Source organism: Galeopterus variegatus, unplaced genomic scaffold (assembly GCF_000696425.1).
Source record: "Galeopterus variegatus unplaced genomic scaffold, G_variegatus-3.0.2 Scaffold4066, whole genome shotgun sequence".
In the NCBI taxonomy this organism is placed as follows: domain Eukaryota; kingdom Metazoa; phylum Chordata; class Mammalia; order Dermoptera; family Cynocephalidae; genus Galeopterus; species Galeopterus variegatus.
In genome coordinates, this window is record NW_007730177.1 from 1 (window position 1) to 17960 (window position 17960).

A 17960-nucleotide genomic window follows, 5' to 3' on the forward strand; every position below is an offset into this window, starting at 1 on the left:
GGGATGACTTGTTTCCTAGCCGTATAACAATAGGGTTTGGTGTGGGGATGGTGGAGCAGCAGGGAGTCAGAGGTTTGAGTTTTGGGGCCTAGGAGAATTGTGATAGCATTGAGAGAGACATAGTAGGTTGGGAAGAGGAGCTGGTATATGCGATTAGAAGAAAAGACTTGTTTTTAAATTGAGGTAATCACATCAGACTCAACGAGTATAAGAATTTTATGGGCAGTTGACACAGTGAGACCTGTGGCCACTTGTGATGTTTTGAAAGACATTACAATACAGTTGGGGCAGGAGCCAGATTTGAAGGAATAAAGATAATGAAGAAACAAAGGCTTCTTACATGGCAGATGCCATTTCAGAAACTGGATGAAAGGAAAGGAAATAACGCGGTAGTTACAAGGGATAATTAGTAGAGTCATTTGGGGGGCGGGGGCCAGAAACCTGCAGATTGATTCCTTAGAGATTCTTACAAACATATGATCACTGAGATCATATTTCATTCATTCATTCATTCATTCATTCATTCATTTATTCATTTTCATCAAGTATTTGTACACCAGGCATTCTGGCTTCTTCTCCCCTTTGTTTTAGTGTGGGCTTAGTGCCAGAGCACCCAAGTATTTATACACCAGGCATTCTGGCTTCTTCTCCCCTTTGTTTTAGTGTGGGCTTAGTGCCAGAGCACCTTAACAGTGAGTACTAGCATAGCAGCAACAGGACTTGGGCTAAGGACAACTGGAATAAAAATCACAGTCTTTTCTTCCCTTAATTGGAGCTAGAGTTAGTTTCTTTTCTTCCCTCCGAGGAGTAGGTTTCAGGTGTAGGTTTCAGGCTTAGTGTGGGGAGTGATTCCATCCATGTGTTCCCAGTGCTGATGGATGTTAATGTTGTAAGTTTCAAGAACCTTTTTAAACAATATGTTGTTTTTTGTGGTCACAACAGGTAGAGTGGAAACCCCAGCTATTAGAGGTCCCACCCCAAACTGAATTGGATTATATAGTCACCAATCTAACTGGTGGCCCAAAGCCACATTCTCCTCATGACTCTCAGTACCATGAGACCACCCTGAAGGTAAGCTATGTTGCCTGTTTTGGGGAGCCTACTGCAAAGCTTGGATGGTTTTCTCTGGGCTGAGTTCAGCAGACTGTCAGATGTTTTCATTCTTCTCTATCTTTCTTCCCCACTTCAGGGGGGCATGTTTGCTGGACAGCTGACCAAGGTGGGCATGCAACAGATGTTTGCCCTGGGAGAGAGACTGAGGAAGAACTATGTGGAGGACATCCCCTTTCTTTCATCAACATTCAACCCACAGGAGGTCTTGTGAGTCACTTGAAAAGGGGGTGTTGCACCCAATTTAAGGTCTTGAGCATGAGGAAACCTGTCCTGACACCCAGATGGTTCTCACTCTCACCTAAGGTAGTTTGAGGGACAGCTTGTCATGATGCAGCTACCCTTACGTCACAAGATCCTGTAAACAGGTGGTCACTGGAGGTCACATTCATTGGCCTTCGAGTCCCCTGGGGGCAGTCATCCCACAAAGAGTATTCTTCCTAGCCACATAGCTCCCCTTTTGTAGTCTTGAAAGACTGCCAGATGGAATAAGGTAGAGTGAGTATAATTAAATGCTTCTTTTATGAGTTTCTCTACCTTTTAATTTTTTCCAGAGTTCGTTCCACTAACATTTTTCGGAATCTGGAGTCTACCCGTTGTTTGCTGGCTGGGCTTTTCCAACGTCAGAAAGAAGGTTCGTGTTTGGGGTCTAAAAGTCAGCCCCTGTCCCTGAGGAGCTCTTTGTTCTCATTTCCAAAGCCCCTCTCTCTTTCTTGGTGCCTGATCCCTTGATCTCTCTTCTCCTGCACATGTGACTTCCATGGTGTACCTATTCTAGTGGGTCCTTTTCCTGTCTGGCCTTATGCTGCCCTCGCCAGCCCTACCTTTACATCAGCAGCAATGCATCAGTTGCTCTGGTGTGCCTCTGGCTCCTGATTTCTCCTCTCAAGCTTCCACATAAGCTGTATAAGGCAGCCCTAACCAGGTCTTGTGAACAGAACAGGGGGCTTCTTGCTTAGGTGAGACACTTCTTGCTCAGGTGAAAGGAAGAAGGGCAGGGAGACACTTAGCTGGGACCCAAGACTGTTCTTACCGCTCTGATCTTGGTCATAATCCATAGCAAGACCCAGATGGCATTAATAGCATTCTCTTCAGCCTCTTCTAGTTGAGAAAGTCTATCTAGTTTGAGTTTTGACGTATTCAGCCAGTGAATTATTATGATCATTGGTTCCCATTCTTTTCACCACCAAGGACTGCATTATTATTATGTTCCCTCATGGATCCCTTGTATTGAGGGCTTTTGGCCATCAAATGAAGCTGCATTTTGTCATTTGTAATTGATTCAAATTTACATTTAATCATCGGTCTGAGCTTCAGATCATCATGACCTCACCAGTATTAAAATACTAAAATGGTGCCATAAAGCAAAGTTTCTTATTATTTTGTTTAGCTTCTTCAGCAATATCTCAAATAGAAACAAAATTTCNAGATACAGAGGACGGAGTGGGCAGGGTCTGGGGAGGATGAGGGGAGAGAGGCAGTGCCGATGGGTACAGGGCCATGCTGTAGAAGTCCTTGAAGGCCAGATGCTTACCTTGAAACATTAGGAAAAAGCTATTGATATGATGAAAGTGGCTTAGCAAGACTGATTAGGTGATTTTGAAATATACAATGCATTATTTATTATAGTCACCATTCTGTACAAGAGATGACTAAAGCTTACTTTTTCTAATTGAAACTTTGTACCCTTTGATCAACATTTCCCCTTTCCTCATCTATACACCTCCCCCAACTCTAATAACCACCATTCTACTCTCTACTGTGAGTTCAACTTTTTTCTTTTTTCTTTTTTTAAAAAGATGACTGGTAAGGGGATCTTAACCCTTGACTTGGTATTGTCAGCGCCATGCTCTCCCAAGTGAGCTAACCAGCCATCCCTATATAGGGCTCTGAACCTGTGGTCTTGGCATTATCAGCACCACATTCTCCCACGTGAGCCACGGACCAGCCCTGAGTTCAACTGTTTTAGATTCTATAAATATTACTAAAAGAGTAGAGTTTAAATGTTTTCACTACATAAAAATGATAAGTACAGGTTGAACATCTTAAATCTGAAAATCTGAAATCCAAAATGCTCCAAAATCCAAAAATTTTTGAGCATTGACATAACACTCAAAGGAAATGCTCATTCCAGCATTTTGGAATTTTGGACTTTTGGATTTGGGATGCTCAACTGGTATAATGCAAATCTGGTCCCAAGCATTTTGGATAAAGGATATTCAACATGTATTTGAGGTGATGGATTTGTTAGTTTGATTTTTTTTACATTCCACAATGTAAACATATACTAAAATATCACATGGTACCCCATAAATATATAATATATACAATTATTATTTGTCAATTAAAAATAAAATTAAGGGCTTCTGATCAAGATGGTGGAATAGACAGTCACCAGTTTCACTCTCTCCCACAAATCAGCCAAGTTACAACTATTAAAAAGCAACTACGGCCAGGTTAGAGCCACCTCTAGAGCTCAGGGTAAGGGGAGGAGAGACCTATGGAGTTCATGAAGGCAGGAGAAGCCATGATGAGAGAAAGAAAGGAACACTACCACCATTTCAAATCGTGAGGTGATGGATTTGTTAGTTTGATTTTTTTTACATTCCACAATGTAAACATATACTAAAATATCACATGGTACCCCATAAATATATAATATACACAATTATTATTTGTCAATTAAAAATAAAATTAAGGGCTTCTGATCAAGATGGTGGAATAGACAGTCACCAGTGTCACTCTCTCCCACAAATCAGCCAAGTTACAACTATTAAAAAGCAACTACAGCCAGGTTAGAGCCACCTCTAGAGCTCAGGGTAAGGGGAGGAGAGACCTATGGAATTCATGAAGGCAGGAGAAGCCATGATGAGAGAAAGAAAGGAACACTACCACCATTTCAAATCCCAGCTGCTTCAAAGCTGGAGCTGGTGAGTGCATGGAGCAAGAGCGGGCAAAAGCCACAGCTGTACCATTTGGATGAAGTTGCTTGGAGGCAGCAGGGGAGATGAGGGCCTTGGTTCTTGTGGACCCAAATAGGAGTGAAGAGCCATAGCAACAGAAAAAAGGAGCCACTCAGAGGCAGGTAAGTCATTGCAAGGGACCGGCGCATGGCCCGTCCCATGGGAAGCATTTGGAGTGTGGGCAGTGGGGGAGATGGGCCCACCAGAGCAATGTTGGGGCACAGCATGGACAGATGATCTGCCTCCAAATCAGCACAGGACCACTCTGTGGAGCCTGGTCAGGAATATAGAACTGCAGGGGGAGCAGTTTGCTGAAAAGACTTATGTACAGACCAGAGTTTACACACAACCTGGGTGTACCAGATTTCATGAGACCCGGAAGTACCTACAAAGTCAACCATTAAAACCCGAGCTGCACAAAAAGGCTTCCCCAGACAATCAGCAGCAAAGCAGCAATTTAGCTCAACTGTGGGGCTCAAGTGCTGGTCCCCACAGGAAGTTCCCCCATTTTTAAAGTAACGAAAGGACAGCAAATTAGTTCCAGTGCAGAGTTTAAGTGGTGGGAACTGCAACTAATCTAACATAGTACTGAAAGAAAAAACAAAATACCCACAGACCAGAGACAAATATTGATATTAACTAGTAACGGTCCCACATCACCAAAGAACACTTTGATATTAACTAGTAAAGGTCCCACATCACCAAAGAACACCTATAAAACTTAGAAGGACCAGAAGCCTCCTGGGCCCCCAAACCAGGGAGGAGGGAGGGCCAGGGGTCTCAGCCATGCCCCCCAATACCCACAACCAGCCCAGCAATGACTGCCGAGCTCCAGAGGAACCATCCTGGGCTCCTGAGCCAGGACAGTGGGGTACCTTGGGCCTCGGCCACACTCCCCCAACACCCACAACCAGCCCAGCGATGATGACTGAACTGCCCCAGGAAGCAGCCCGGGCTCCTGAGCCAGGGCAGTGGGGGGCCAAGAGCTTCAGCCACACTCTCCTGACATCTGCAACCAGCCCAGTGACAACCACTGAACCACTGCTGGAAGCCCCCTGGTCTCCTGAGCCAGGGAGGTGGGGGGCTGAGGGCTTTAGCCACACCCCCCTGACATCTGCATTTAGCCCAGCAATGACCAAGCCACCACTGGAAGCCCCCTGGTCTCCTCTGCAAGAATGATGGGGGTGCCATGGGCCTCAACCATGTAACCCCCTCCTCCTTCTCCCACCCTATTTCCTTCCTCTTTCCCCATCCAATTGCTCTGCAACAACTTAGAATGTAAAAACATATGGAGTCGGGGACTGACCCCTCCTCCCACAACCAGGCAAGGAGCACGCCAAAAACACCACTTCCATATGGGTGGCCCACGACAGTTACCACCATAGCCATGCTGCTGCAAAAGCGGCTAGACTCCACAACACCATGCAGATGGTCCACCATCCACTCAAGTGCACTGACACCAAGAGAGTCACCAGCAGAGACCAAAGAAAAGAAGAGGACATCTCTCTCCACAAAGCCCATGCCAGAGTGACAGAAGAAGCAGCTGCTGTATGATAATAGTGGGGGATCTGATCACACCTCTCAGCATTGGACAGACCATCTAGGCAACAAATCAACAGAGTAACTGTTACTCTTTCAGAATGAAAGAAGAAATCTAGGGATATTGGAAGTGGGAGGGAGGAAGGAGAGGAGGATGGGGAGAGATTGGACAAGGGGCATAAAGAATAAGTATGATTTGTAATAATATATATGCTCATAATATTGATTTGATCAACTTGGTCAATGTTGAACTCCCAAAATATGTATAATATAATCAATTACGATTCAATAAAAAAATATTTTAAAAAAATAAATAAAAACAATGGGCACACATCAAACTGATAAAAATAAAAGAATAAAAAAATTAAATTAAAAAAATTTTTAAATGAAATGAATAATTTTTTTTTTTTTTTGTCTTTTTCCGTGTCCGGCAACGGTCCGCAACCCTCAGTGTTGCCCCCGTACCGGACCGGGACCGGCAATGGGATCGCAACCCTCAGTGCTGCCCCCGCGCCTCGCTCAGCCAGTGAGCGGGAACCGGTCTGTATGTGGGATCCGAACCCTCGACGGGAGCGCCGCCGCGCTTCCCAAGCGGCGCAGTAGCGCGGTGCGCCACTGGGCCGGCCCGAAATGAATAATTTTTAAAAGGATAAATTAGTAATAATTTATTATTGTTATTTATTTGTAGTGGTAATAATAAATTTGTAATAATAATATTTTTTTCTTTTTTTTAAAAAGATGACCGGTAAGGGGATCTTAACCCTTGACTTGGTGTTGTCAGCACCATGCTCACCCAGTGAGCGAACCGGCCATCCCTATGTGGGATCCGAACCCGGGGCCTTGGTGTTATCAGCACCGCACTCTCCCGAGTGAGCCACAGGCCGGCCCAAGTAATAATAATTTTTTAAAAGGATAAATTAGTGAGTGGTTACGTATGTATGGTGTTGGTGTGGAAGGGAGGGGGTGATAAGGTTTATATTCTGACAGTAAGATAATGGAAGGATCATTAGGGATGACTTGTTTCCTAGCCGTATAACAATAGGGTTTGGTGTGGGGATGGTGGAGCAGCAGGGAGTCAGAGGTTTGAGTTTTGGGGCCTAGGAGAATTGTGATAGCATTGAGAGAGACATAGTAGGTTGGGAAGAGGAGCTGGCATCAAACTTTAAAAAAAAATTTTTGAATAATAGAACCTTCAGGCCAGATGAGGCTGACCTTACCCCCAGCTGGACTGGGTGCTGCTACCAATTCTGGCTGAGTTGGCAGCTGAACACAAACAATGCATGTTTTATCAAACTTTAAAAAAATTTTTTTGAATAATAGAACCTTCAGGCCAGATGAGGCTGACCTTATCCCCAGTTGGACTGGGTGCTGCTACCAATTCTGGCTGAGTTGGCAGCTGAACACAAACAATGCATGTTTAGGTAACATAAAGCAAACAGGATGGGCTGTCCCTTACTTCTTGGGAGCTCTTGAGCTTAAGAATAATCCACAATGCCTGATCTTATGAAATCTTTTCACTTGCTCAGCTTCTAAAAGGCAAATGTCCTCTTCTCAGAAACACCAAAAGTGTGACTGAGGAAAAATGCTTTTGGCACCAACCTTACTACAAGTAGGTCTCAGACTGAGGATGACCCAGGTTTCCAGCAGAGAAGGAAGCAGTATTATCACCTGTCTCTGGTGTGGCTGTCTGGGTAGCAGCTCCCTGCACTGGACTCAGAGGTATTGGGACTCCAATTTGACTTCTTTTGCAGCTACTTCCATGCCTTTCCTAGTATCAAGGGACTTGAATAGACCCAGAGAACCCCAGAAGGTGCTACCAGTGATGGAAGTGGTACAACTTTGGGTTATTGCTTTAGGAGTAAAATCCTAGAGAAGTCCAGAGGGTTATGTGTAAGCTACAGAGAATCAGGCTGTGGGGGAAACTGGAGAGTTTTGGTCTGCCCCATTTAGTCAGCCATTCATTCAACATATATTTGAGTATCTACTCAAGTGTGCCTTATTTATAGTAAACTGTAGGTCCTATATCCAGACACCAATGTCAGACTCCAAATGGAAATATTAGAGGTTTGTAGTGTTATTAGTGTTATGTGAGAGGTTTAAATCATAGTTATTGTTATTCTAACACTTAAAGGACTTAGTATCACCAAACATTATTCTAAGAACTTTACATATATTAACTTGTTTAATTCTTGTAATAACTCTGTGAGTTAGGTACCATCATCTCCTTTTACATATGAGAGAACTGAGACACAGAGGCTAATTGACTTGCCCAGGGACACAAAGCTGGTAAATGGTGGAGCTGGGATTCAAACTCTGGCAGTCTGGGTTCGGAATCCATACTCTTCACCTTTATGCTCAACCGCTGCTCAGAGGACATGTATATCTAGAGAGGACTTCTGATCATTTGGTTTATTCTTTTCACATGTCCTACAGAAGCCCAGGATTCTTCAGAGGGGTCTTGGGAACTTCAGGAAAGGAGGGCATGGGACGTGCAAGTGGACTGTGCTTTGGACCCCCACCTTGTAGCCATCAGCACCTTTTCTTTTACTGCTTTGCATAATAGTAGAGGGGAGGAGAGAGAAAAACCTTCCACTGCTTTAGAAGCAATTGAAAATTGCTGACATAGTCTTACCCCTTTGATACACAGATGAGCCCCAGAGAAGGGAAGTGATTTCTCAAGGTGACCCTGCTGGTTAATTGCAGATTCAGAATTAAACTATTATGACTTTCAGTCTGGTTTCCTTCTTCTGTCCAGACCAGTGAAGTATGTTTGAATTCTGATATTCTAGTAAAGTTACCATAGGCTACTTTCAAAGTCCTGGGGTTCTGACTATCAATAATTTGTTTGGGAATAAATGGCTCTTTGGGACTTAGATTTACCTAATCACTCCATGGATTAACCTCAGGGAACTCTAAATTTTGGCTGAAGGGAGCTGTTTCTTTTGCCATCAGGCTTGAGCTGTGTGTAAAGAGAACCTGCCAAAGGCACTTGCCATCTGTGGCACAGAGCAAATCGGGGGAAGGTGTTAGAACACCTTTTGTTCTTCATTGATAGGAGTGGATGTGAATACTTGTGAGCTCTGAGTGGCAGCGAGCTGTTGCGAGGTACATAAGAATCATTATTTGTAGTCTAATCTTTGGTTGACACCAATTCATCTAGAAGCCTGGCTTTATTTTGGGCGAGGCTATGGGGTCTCAGAGGATTTATGGCCTTGTGACCATCTTTCTCCGTTTGTCATGTGGTAAGTCACCATATTTGCCTATAGTATTGAACTTCGGGAAGTAAGAGAGTAATTTAGTTCTGATAAAGTCAGGGGTGGCCCATTCTTCATTAGAATGCCCAAGTGCTGATAGTGCTTTGAAGCAGGGATTTTTTGGAAAGGGGTCAGAGAAGTACCAGTCTGATCTAGTTCTGTACCTGCTCTAGTTTATTTGTGGCCCAATGGGAGGGCTTGTGCTAGACGGAACAAGGCTACGACCTGCTTTCTCCATTGCTCAGACCATGAGAAAGCTCCTATTGGTAGGGCCAGGGCATGTTGAAGGCATTCACTATTCTTAAGGAATAACCTTGATGATCTGCCTCTTGGAACAGCTCCATCAGTGTCTGTGGACAAAGAGAAGAAGAGGGGGTGGAAATGCTGGGGAGAACAAGCTCAAACCTCTCCCTGCCTGTGCTTCCCACTTCCTTCCAGGGCCCATCATCATCCACACTGATGAGGCAAGCTCTGAAGTCTTGTACCCCAACTACCAAAACTGCTGGAGCTTGAGGCAGAGAGTCAGGTAACTGCCCTTGAAATCTCGCTCACTGGTGGTGGACAGCCTTTTACCATCTTTGCTGGCAGGACTCTGCCTGTACTGAGGGTCTTCCCAGGCTTAACCCGCTGCTGGATAAGGCATGGGAGGGATTGAGTTACACTCATGTCTGACATCAGCTGCCCAGGAAGTGAAGAAGCTCTTGCTCATAGTGAAGGTACAGGAAGCCCTGGAAAAGCCACATGCTGGGCTGGTGAGATGACATATATAGCCATGAGTGTGGCTTTGCTGTTTACAAAGCATCATCCTCCCAACAACTCTGGGCTCTCAGGTGCGGCAGATGAGGCAACCAACAGGTTAAATAAAAGATAATTGAGCCAGTCATAGACCTGCAAATCCAGGTATGCAAGCAGAAGACACAGACTTTCCTTCTCTTACCAACATGCTGCCACATAGGATAGATTGGTTTGGGCTGAAGACATTTTAGTTTTCTGGTGTTTCTGGGTTATGTTAAGACTATATAGTATATATTCCATAGAAGAAAGAGAATACTGTTTTCAGACAGACCTGGGCCATTCTTGCATAGTTTTTGGTATAATAGAAATAAATGCTAGGGAAGGATTTGGAAAATCCAGCCTTTTATTCTGGCCCTGGTACTTGCTAACTTAGTTTTACAAGTCATTTGACCTCTTGGAGCCTTAGTTTACTCATCTGTAAAATGGCAATAATACAGCCCAGTGGGCTGTGGTGAGGATTAAATGAGATCCCAAATGTTGAATGAAGCACATTTTATAAACTGTTAATCACTACACAGTATAAAGATTACCTTTTATTTTTTGACAGAGGCCGGAGGCAGGCTGCCTCTTTGCAGCCAGGAATCTCAGAGGACTTGAAAAAGGTGAAGGAAGGGATGGGCATTGACGGTAGTGATGGAGTGGACTTCCTTGTCCTCCTGGACAATGTGGCTGCTGAGCAGGTGGGTTGACTGTCTTCCCCAGGCTCTGGGGTTGGGGGAGCCTGTAGTAGGCACCTGGATGGGCTGGCTCCTGAGTGAAAACTGGATGGAGAGAAGTGGGTGAAGGCCTCCTGGTTTGGAGGCAGCTGTGATAGGACTTGCAGATGGAATGGATGTGGGGACTGAGGGATAGGGAGCAATCAAGGAGGGACAGGGAACAACAATCGAGGAGGACTCCTCACTTAGTTAGGAACACAGACACTTAACTCTAGATCAGAGTTTCTTGAAGCATGTTCCCCAGAATACCTGAGACGTGAGCGTGTGTGTTTGGAAGGGCGGGGTGTGGTGGGTGATGGGTAGGGAAGGGTTATGGGTAGGGAGGGTTTCTAAATTGTTACATGCAAATTTCACATTTAGCATCTTTTAGGGTCTAAAAATGTTGGAATTCTTATTTATTGTGTCACTCTTTGGAGAGTCTATATGCAGATCAGCATATTAAAAAATCTGAGATGCATGTAGTAAAGAAAGTTGGTTAATCTTTAAGTCTGTTTTCCTCAAACTTACTTAGCCATAGAATCTTCTTTTTATGTGATAACTATTTATCACATAAAGAAGACTAAATAATGGACAATTTTTCTCTAGATTTAAAAGTTGGACATCCAAAGAGAGTATAGGATCCTCCTTTCTTCTCTTGTGAAAATGACAGTGTACCCTGAAGGCAGAAATGTACCTTGTGCTTATTGTAAAATAGGTTCAAGGCTATAAGGAGTTCACATAATGTATTTGAATGGCATACTTTTTAGAAATCATTTTGAGGAAAAAAAGGGCAAAGTAAAAATTTATGAATTCCTTGCCTTGTATTTTATTCATCTTTTTTTTTAAGTTTAAAAAAATACAATTTTTTTTTTTTTTTAAATTTTGGAGTGGGTAGGAGCCATCAGAAAGGGAGGAAAAACAGGTTTTTTTTGTAGGCCTTTATATCTGTAGAAATAACTTCAGAAGGGCCTCAGGGACATAGCTTCTTGAGCTGTTAAAGCCCTCCCCAGGAGAAGACAGGCCCCTGCAGGCTCTATGGAAGCTGGTCAGCTGCCAGGCTCAGTAAATGAGAGGCGTTTTCTTTCTAAAACTGTACCCATGGCCCTTTCAGGTACACAGCCTTCTGAGCTGCCCCATGCTAAAGAAATTTGCACAGTTGGTTGAACAGAGAGCTGTGGACACAGCCTTGTACATCCTGCAAAGAGAAGACAGGTGAGGGGCCTCTTTAGCTGCTTGCATAAAGTCACGCTTGGTCAGACCTTCGACTATACGGGAAAGAGGGGTTCATCAGGCCTACTTACACCTGCCAGCTAGTGTCTCTTTGTGTGGAGAGGCTGAAACCATCTCATTCTGCTAGCCTACCAGCAGTCCCTGGGTTCTTATACTTCTGGAGCTGGGTCTGGTGACCTAATGCTTCCATTCCGTTATACAGAACCAGGAGCCACCACCCAACTGACTTTATCTAATTACTCACTTTTTCCTTTTGCTTTAAGTTCAAAGGATTTGGGTGGGGGGAGCTTAAGGAAGAATAATTATTTCTTACTTTATTCATCACGTTATAATTTACAAATCATTTTCATGTTCTCGCTATGAGGTAGGTGTCATTATCTCTGGCATTATAAATAAAGAAACTAGGGCTGAGAAATGTTGGCTACCTTGCCTAGGCTCAGCTAGTAAGTGACAGAGCCAGGACTTGGACCCAGATCCTCTGGCTACCAATCTTGTGTTTTCTCTATGTTACTGGTACTTAGGGTTCTGTTTGCTGACTACCAGAATGGAGAGTTTCTCTCTTACCAAATTTCAGAAGACACCTTTTTCTTATTGATTTAAGACCATTCAGCTTGCACTCAGAATAGGTAACTTGGTAGAGGGGAGAGATGGGTAGTAGAGGAATAGTCCTGGGAGAGGGAGGAGCGAAGCATCTAACATTTCAAGAATTTGCACAGTCTGTTTAAGAATAAGAGCCCCTGATTGCATTCCTCCCACTCAGAGTCAGCGTGTCCTCTTGTGCACTAGCCTAGGGCGTCCAGAAGGCTCCAGCCAAGCCACTCAGCTTGCTGCCCCTCCCTAGGACTTGCCAACTTCCCTTTTCTGTTCATGAAGTGGCTTCAGACGTAAATTGTCACTCAATGCCCTCCCCTTCGCCAACACACACATATTTAGTAAACATTTCAGGCTTTGCGGGCCATGCACTCTCTGTTGCAACTATTCATCTCTGCCCTTGTAACATGAAGCAGCATAGACAATATGCAAATAAATGAGCATGGCTGTGTTCTAATAACTCTTCATAAAAACAGGTAGGCGGGTCAGATTTGGCCCACACCATAGTTTGCTTTTTCCTGGTGTAAAGGATTTTAAACAGAACTCAATCCTTGTCCTTTCCATTCCAATTAGCTGTGGTTTCATAAAACTTTTTCTTTAAGGACAAGTGGTTGCAAGCGCACGATGCCATCCAATTCGGCTTGGCTTGTGCCCATTCTTTTGGAAAGTATATGTCTCGTACCATGTAGATTGCTTCCTCTTCATCCATTGCTCTAGCATTCCTTGATTTATAAAGGTGGCAATTCACATAGTCACCATGAATAAGATTTGGTCTTAACCAATCCCGGCAACCTTGTTCCCTTTTGTCAGTGATTGGGTCAGGAATTCAAGAATAGGCAGGTTTTTTTTCTCTTTGATAAATAGTGAGAGGCGCAAAAACAAAGCCTTTTTGCTACTTGCCAGCCCCATCTTCCTGCTCTTGTCACCACTGTGAGGATGCTCTTTGAGCTGCAGTAGCTACCTTGTGATCATGAGGCAACAGCCTGAAAATGAAAGTGGTGGAACCACAGAGCCCACCCTGGGAGTACTCCTGCTGAACTTCTCGTTAAGTCAAATAAATAATGTCCTTATGGTTTAAACTCCAAAAGAAGGAAGCCTAGCACATAGGAAACACAGTTCAGGATGTTGTCATTCTTTCTGATTGCTTTTCTAAGGGCCTTTTGGAATTCCTGAAAATCATTACCCCCTGTCTTTCCAGCTTTGTTCTTTTATTCCTCAGGGCTTAGTTCTTGATAACTTAACCTGGTTACCACTCCCTACTGCCCCAGTCCTTCCTATCTCAGTTGTGTTTATAGCAGGTCTGTATCCCGATGCTTTTGTTGTTGGAAGTCTTCATTCACAGAGAGCCCTCAAACTTGACCCAGCACCATTTTTCTCCTTCCCGCCCATTGCTATCCCTCATGCATAACTTTGTCTTTTTCTCAGCTCTGTCTGATTGGGCTCATGAGGGCCTAGGGGACAGAACCAGTTGCCCTGAGTACCGTGTGCCTGCTGGGTGCTTAAATGTTGTTTACTTTCACAGGGAAAGTCTTCAGATGGCAGTAGGCCCCTTCCTCCACATCCTGGAGAGCAACTTGCTGAAAGCTGTGGACCCTGCCACTCCACCTGGCAAGATCAGGTACCTGGTACAGGAACTCTGCTCAGTGCAGCTGAAGGCAGCGGGGCCTCTGGCTGCAGGAGGGAACTCAAATCTTAGTGGGGCAAGAACCAGGCTGTCAGTGACAGCAAGTAGCAAATATCTGACTGAAGATAGATATTTAAGAGGTTCACAATGTTTTTACCTTTTTTCCTGCTGCAACCCTCCTACCATGTTTTGAAATTTTTATTTTAGAAAAAAAGAACCTAAATTTATTTTTCCTTTTTTTTTTACTAACTGAGCATGTGTCAGAGTAGCCAATTATGATATCATACTAATTTGCTATAGTAGTCCAAAGTGAAGATAATTGTTTAATAGATTGTTTAATTTGAACACCCTTACTGAGTATTCAGAAGGTATGATTATCTGTAATGCATTTTGAAATGTTGGAAGTGGATCATGACCCTCCGTTGCCACTTTTGTAGAGCCTGGAACTCCAGATTGGGACCACAGATTTGGAATGTTATGTGTCCTAGGCAGTTGTTAAACAAAGTGTGGATCATGACCCTCCGTTGCCACTTTTGTAGAGCCTGGAACCCCAGATTGGGACCACAGATTTGGAATGTTATGTGTCCTAGGCAGTTGTTAAACAAAGTGTGGTCTGCAGACAAATAGCTTCACCATCACCTGGGAACTTGTCAGATTTTCAGGCCCCAGCCTTGACCTTTTGAATCAGAATCTGCATTTTAACAAGATCCCCAGGTGATTTGTATTCTCCCAAATGTTGGAGAAGCACTGTTGTAGGTTACCTTCTTGAGAGAGAGAGAGAGATTACACATAGCTAGAAAATTATGAGTGTGGGAGGTGTAGGGGATGGTGAGTTGAAACAGGAACATTCAGTAACTTTGGGCCAAGATTTATAATAGCAAATCATGTGAATGCCCTTTCCTGTCCTTCACAGTATCTGCAATAACAGCTGGCTTTTGCCATCTTTCCACCTTCTGCCTTGTATCTGTAGAAGACTATAGGATCCAGTGCTAGTCTTCTAGGATGGAGGTCAATAAAGAAAATCCTTCATCCTTTCCAAGAGACAGATACTGGCATCCGGCAGATGTAGATTGAAATAGCACCTTTATTACTGATAAAAGCCATCTAGAGAATGTGTTGAAGGCCAAATGAGCTTATTAGTATTCCTTTGAAATGAGCTTAATCCTCCCAAATTACAAGCTTCCCCAACAAGGAGCAGAGCTTGCCCTGCTAAACTCATGCCATGGCTGAAAGTAGGAAGAGCATTTGCTGTAGCGTAGCAGGGCCCAAAGAAGAAGAGAGGTAGGGCCTAAGCTACACATGCTCAGTTTCTTTTGTGAAACTCACCAGGGGAATAGTGAGTTAGTGGGTGGGAAGGAGAAGCAAGGAGAATTACTCCAGTGGGGACCCTCCTCATGAAAACATGAGCAGTAGGAATAAGGGTTCTCATCATCATTTCCTTCAGAGGAGTTTTATACCAGGCTCAGGTGATTTCTAGGCAAGTGTTTCTGAGGCAAGTGTTTGCTTACTCAAAGGAGGCCGGCAGTGTTCTGGCCTCCAAAGTACTGAGCTAAAAAATTGTGGAGCACTGTTTCCTCCTACAGAAAGCTATACCTCTATGCAGCTCATGATGTGACCTTGATGCCTCTATTAATGACTTTGGGGATTTTTGACCACAAATGGCCCCCATTTGCTGTTGACCTGACCATGGAACTCTACCAGCACCAGGAATCCAAGGAGTGGTTTGTGCAACTCTATTACCATGGGGAGGTAAGACCTCTGAAGTGGGATTGGGTGGTGGCTAGGCATCCTTCCCCCAACCCCACCCCCCCAGTTTAGAACCAGGTCCCCATTCCTCAGGTGCAGTGGAATCTCTTGGTACAGTCAGCTCTCTGAATCCCATAGGGTGACTTATGGCTGTGGCCTGTGGCTAGGGCAAAACTTGACATATGGTGGTAGGATAGGACTTGGGCCTTATCCCAGTTCTTTTACAGACTCCTTCTAGAAACAGGGCCACCTTCCTTCTCTTCTCTGGAGAGTCTTTGCCAGGATGTAACATCCTGATTGTGAAGCCTAATTTGAAAATTAACAGTGGAGTCTTTGGGAGGTGATGTGTGCTGTCACACCATTGATGTCTTGGCTGCTTTGTCAGTGTTGATATCCAGGGCAGAGGCTAGGGCAGTCCCCAGGGATGAGACCTTTAGCTCTGCAAGTTCAGGGATATGACTTGACTCTGTCAATTCAATAAACATTTCTTGAATGCCATTTACAAGAAGGGAAGTGCTTTTACTCTGGAAGCTGACAGGGTAGTGGGGCCTTCCTGGCTGTTATATGTATGCATGCACATACCACTTGGGTCAGAGCCTCTCAGACCTCTGGGCTTAGCTGAAAACAGAAAAATGGGATCCTCAGTGGATCTGCTGAGTGACATCTCTTCTGCAGGTGCAAGTACCAAGAGGTTGCCCTGATGTGCTCTGTCCGCTGGAAAAGTTCTTGAATACCATGTCAGTTTACACCTTAAGCCCAGAAAAATACCACACACTCTGCTCCCAAACACAGGCGATGGAACTTGGAAGTGGAGAGTGACTGATTTATACAATCAGGATGTGTTAATTTTTAAATAAAATGCCTTTACCCAGTGACTCCAGCTTTGTGTGTTTGGGGAGAGGGGGAAGCAAGAGTTAATGTATTTTAACATAAGGTAAGGAAGGGTATTTCCTTCCTGTAGGTATATTAAGGTCTCTTCCTGAAAAGAAAAATGTTATAATGTTGAGACCAAAGGTGTTAACAGACCAGGTTCTTGGGTCTCAAAGTCATAGAAATGAACAATGCACCCAGCAGTAAAGCAAGAAATGCTTTATTTAAAGAGAAGAGAGCTTATGCATAAGGGAGATAGCTATAGGGAAACTAGCTTCTCAAAGGGAGCTGTTCAGGGTCCTTTATATGGCAAAGAGTGCAGGTCAGCATCATTCTTCTGTGCCTCTGGAGGTGGTCCATTCTATTCTTCCTGGTTGAGACATAGGTGCATGCCCAGTTTGGGCTTTGCTTCTTGTGCCTACTTAATAGATCCAAGATGGTGGTGTTGCTCACTGTTGCCACCCAGGAGAGTCATTGTAGTGGTCACCTTGAAGCTTTTTGTGCATGCAGGAGTCAGACTAGCTTCTGGGGGAAGTTGGGGAAGGGTTTTTTTTAAAGGTAAGTAGTTCCTCAACTGATGTCAGCATCTTGCTTTGATGATTTCTGGTATTTTTATGGTGGTTGTGAGGGAGATAGGGTCTAGAAGTGTCCTGCATGAAACTCCTAAAGGAGGTCTTAAGGTTAATCTGTAACTTACTGTTTACAATGGTGGGAATAGAAAGAATAGGTACATAATGATAAGTTTTAAACAGAGCTAACAGTTATATTTTAACAAGCCTTGGGGAAGGGGTTTTGCAACTCAGTAAATATTTGTTATTATCTCAGTTTATTTTATCAGGTCAGTTACACCCAATGGGTTTCTTTCAGTCACTTTTATCAGAGCCATGGGGTAATTATGCATGCTGGGGGTCTCATGACTGAGGAGTGAAAAAGTGTAGTTTGTAACAAAATGTCCTCTGTAGGGAAAATGGAGTCAGTTTGGTTCACAGGCCTAACACGATTGTGTCTCATTCCCCCTGAGAGATTTTATCCTCCCTGTTCTTAAGGAGAAAGGGGTTGGAAGTCTTATTCTTCTGAATCTACTTCCTGGCTGTGAGTGTAGTACCTGTCTACATTTTGGAGGTGTAAAAATCTCTTGCTGACTAATTAGTGATTTATAGGGACTCAGTTCCTCTTGGGAGGGGATGGGTTGGAATCCTACATCTTGATATAGGACTGTTGTAGCCTGGAAGATACAAACTTTACTAACAGATTAGAAAGACGGGGCTTGAATTTATTAATGTGTACCATAGTTTTCTTATGAAACATAATTTTTTCTCTCCAAGATTCCCATTTTTACCAAAGATATTTATGACAAGACTAATTTATTTACAAAATAAGTTTAGTTTCTGGCAGATTATTTGCATAAAGTGCAGCAAGAATGACGATTTATCATATAGGCTCTTTCCGAGTTGGCTTTGCTAGGACTTTTATGAGGAATCTCAGATTAGATTTTCAAAAGAAAGCCAACCCAAGGATTTGACTTACTCTGTGATTACCTGTA

The 17960-nt window shown here is 43.8% G+C and overlaps 1 protein-coding gene across 1 annotated transcript; it reads left to right on the forward strand.

Annotated features, from left to right (window-relative positions):
* Positions 1-942: 942 nt before the first annotated feature.
* ACP6 (acid phosphatase 6, lysophosphatidic) lies at positions 943-16422 on the forward strand (the record flags this gene model as incomplete). The annotated part of the gene is made up of 9 exons (XM_008586648.1): positions 943-1071; positions 1190-1320; positions 1665-1744; positions 9305-9392; positions 10209-10341; positions 11468-11568; positions 13700-13795; positions 15385-15550; positions 16223-16422. Coding segments are annotated over 9 exons (1068 nt in total), but the record flags the coding sequence as incomplete, so codon positions are not given.
* Between the last annotated feature and the right edge of the window lie 1538 nt (positions 16423-17960).